The 3,491-nt window shown below is 33.3% G+C and overlaps 1 protein-coding gene across 1 annotated transcript in view; it reads left to right on the top strand.

Annotated features, from left to right (window-relative positions):
• The first annotated feature begins 352 nt into the window (after positions 1 to 352).
• CRISP3 (cysteine-rich secretory protein 3) overlaps positions 353 to 3,491 on the top strand; it is a 35,878-nt gene continuing 32,739 nt past the window's right edge. The window contains exon 1 of the mRNA XM_006860617.1: positions 353 to 449. Coding sequence (XP_006860679.1) covers positions 353 to 449 — 97 coding nt within the window. The remainder of the gene's footprint in view (positions 450 to 3,491) is intronic.

Raw genomic sequence — 3,491 nt, 5'->3', positions numbered from 1 at the left:
TTATATTTGCAATTATTAAATAATTCTCCCAAACAATAATGTTCAACAAGTTGCTAATTAGTGAATATTTTAATCCTGCAAGAAAATATTTTATTCTGTAGAGCTAATGAAAGTGATAAGTTTTGCTTTACCCTTCAAGAAGTAATTCTGTAAGTTCTAATGTAGTGATGAGAAAAAAGTAGGCAGAGCTAAAAATTAACTAGGTTTCAGTCAGCTGAACTGTGGAGAAAATGCAACAATAGAGGAAATTCAAAAATAAATGAACTATAGTGACATAGAACATAGTAATTTATTTTAAAAAGCCATGGGGGGAATCATTAGATAATATCCAACTTGTGCTTAGACACCAGCAATGAAATTTGAGACTATTGGCACGACAAATCCTGTTTCAGAACGTGTTGACTTAGATTTCCTTGCACAATCAGAATTTGCCAAAACAGGAAATGCATGTAATATATATATACTGCTCTAACCTTCTCTCACGATACCTGCATTCTTACAAATAGGAAACAGATACCCCATCCTGCTCTAAGAATAACAGTAAGTGCTAATTCCTTAATTTGAAGATGAACAGTTTATTATTCCAACACATTTTTATCTATCTTATCAATGGCAAATTTGTGAGATTTAATCAATTGTTCCGTGATTTTCAAAATTGTAATCATAACTTTTTATTGAGAGTAATGATTTTTAGTTATTACAGCTCCCTTAAGGTTAAGAAGATAGTATGTATTGATATTATTCCAAAAGCAATTTTATCCATTTGATATTCAAATTCACTCTTTACCTTTCATTCTAAGAAATAATAATAATTCAATTCTCATATGTGAGCATGTGATTTTTTTCAAACAATTGTACAGCAATTATCTTTAGTGGAGAATGAAGCTATGGTTATATGTATACTTTCACATTAATAACTAATATTAGCACTGCAGTTGTGCATGAATATATCACGTTATTAAACTAAGGATGGAAAGTTAATGCTAATAGCTTTCAATTGGCCAAAAGTATATTATAGCAATGACCTTCAGATCACAAATATTCTATTAAAGATTATCAACATTAAGATACAATGTCTTCCCCTTGACATGCACTCAAATAAATAGACAAGCATTAAAAAGTTTTCTGATTGGAAGTCAGTCTACCTACTTACATTTACACAGGCAATTTATATGTAGTCTCTGTTAAGTATATTTTATCTAAGGAAAAAATTTCACATAAAGCTTTATATTCTTCTGCTTTTAAGAAGTCATTTTAGAGAATCAAAACTTTGGAGACCACAGAAATTCTAATGACAATAGGTAAGGAATAATTCACCTCAGAAGGACGTATTTGCTTCCAAAAAACAGCTTTAATCTGCAACTGCTGAATGTCATCCAGGATGCACTAGGAGTTCTTTAACTATTGCTAGAGGTGATCTGGTGTTGCCTCTTCTGCTATTTTATACCTAAAACGGAATGTCTGCCTCTATGACTAAACATCTGAAGGAGGATCAAAAGTCATAAAATTGATGCCAGGATTTAAGCCCAGTAGCTACTCTACGATAGCCCATGAAGTAAAAGAGGTCCCTGGATTGAGCTCTTACTAGTGAAACTCAGGCAAAAACTGGAAAAAAAGAGCCCCAGATGTCTCCATTTTTTTTTTCAGTAAAATACTTCTATGAATTCTAGTGACATTATTTAGTATATTCAGGTATAGGAAAGTAATTCAAGTGTGGGGGTGTGAAAGGAAGGCTTTCAGCTCTTGACTGCTAACTAAAAATGTTGGCAAGTCAAATCCACCAGCTGTCTTGGGGAGAAAGATGTAGCAGTCAGCTTCCATAAAAATTATTGTTAAATGTCATGGAGTTAATTCTGACTCATAGCGACCCTGTGTAGGATTTCTGAGGAGCAGCTGGTGGGTTTGAATTGCTGACCTTTATGTTCCTCTGCATCTAAGAAGTGATTTTATAGAATCAGATATTTGGATTATAGTATTATTATTTTTTTCCTACATAATTCCTAGTTTTTAGTGATCTGAGTGATATTTTATCTTTTTAGTTGGGTGTTGTTGGCATATAGCAACGGCATTTTTGTAGGTTAATAATGAATCTAGCAAACTTCTTGATTATAGTGTAGTCTCTGGATAGATGGATTACATCATATAAAAATAAGAACAATTCTACCCCTTTCTTTATCGGATTTAACAAGTGTGACAGCAGTATGTCCCAGAGTAGCTACAGCATTGCTCATTTTTGTCTTGTTCCCAATGTTGAAGACAATGTACATCGTTTCTCTAATAACTGTCCTATTTTCCATAGAAATTTAATTTTCAATACATACCAAATTAATGATGATCTTTATTCTCCTTTTTTGTTGTTTTTGCTGTTATTAATTATTGTAGAAATTAAACTGAATAGCATGCTATCTGCCACATGACTTTTTTTTATTTTATGTGTTGAGTTTCACCAATTAATTTTAAATGCTAAATTATCCTTTCAGTCGTTTATAAACTCTACTTGATTATATTATTTTAATTGTATTTTTTTAATTGGTAAGTTAATACTCTATTAACTTATGAGATGGGCCTATGTATGATTGACTAGTATCCTTATATGCTCTAGAAATAATTTCCTGAATCATTTTTGTTTGCAGTCACTACTCTGCATGTACATTTAGGAAGAAACTACATAAAGAGGACTTTTGTGGTTGTTAAGTGCCATCAAGTCAGTTCCTAGTGATTGTGTATAGGGTTTCCAAGGAGCAGTTGATAAGTTTGAACTGTCAACTTTGTGGTTCAAATTGACCCTGCAGTCCAGTGCTTATCCTATAATGTCATACTATATGCTCCAACTCATAGCCGCCCTGTACGGGATTTCCAATGAGCAGCCAACCTTGCAATTCAAACCGACCTTGTGGTGCAGGTCTTGTACAACAGCACCACACCAAGAGTTGTATCATCACCCTGAATTTACAATCTTGTAATCTTGTAGATTAGAAAGGAATAGAGATATATGACTGTAATGACTTTGTAGAGTCACACATATATGTTTTCCTCTTTCTTCACACAGCAGAGTTTTTATGCTTCCCTGATGCTATCTTACTAACAGCTGGCACCAGGACAGTTGATCTGTTCTAGCACTGCAGCATTTTGCAATAAAGGCGTAGCCATGATTGTCTCGAAGCAAAAATAGGAACTAAAAATCTTTGCTCTGGCTATAGCAGCCACCACTACCACTCCTCCACTGCACACTCAACAACATACACACACACAGAAGAATATGAAAGACTTAATTGTATTCAGATTTCCTCACTATTTTATGTTCTTCCTTGGAATCCATGTTTCTCTCTTGCTTCCATCATTACTTCAGAATTAATTTGAGGCTAATATTAAGATGCCTCCATATATTTTTTACATCCAGATATCATTAGAAGTCCAAATGCTTGCTCTTAATGCACTCTTAGCTATTAAGCAAATTGCATGTACTTTGTAATTTGCAAAGTGATATATAT

This window comes from Chrysochloris asiatica, unplaced genomic scaffold, assembly GCF_000296735.1.
Source record: "Chrysochloris asiatica unplaced genomic scaffold, ChrAsi1.0 scaffold00038, whole genome shotgun sequence".
Lineage (NCBI taxonomy): Eukaryota > Metazoa > Chordata > Mammalia > Afrosoricida > Chrysochloridae > Chrysochloris > Chrysochloris asiatica.
Note: the sequence above shows the minus strand (reverse complement) of the source record. Positions and strands in the feature narration are given on the sequence as shown.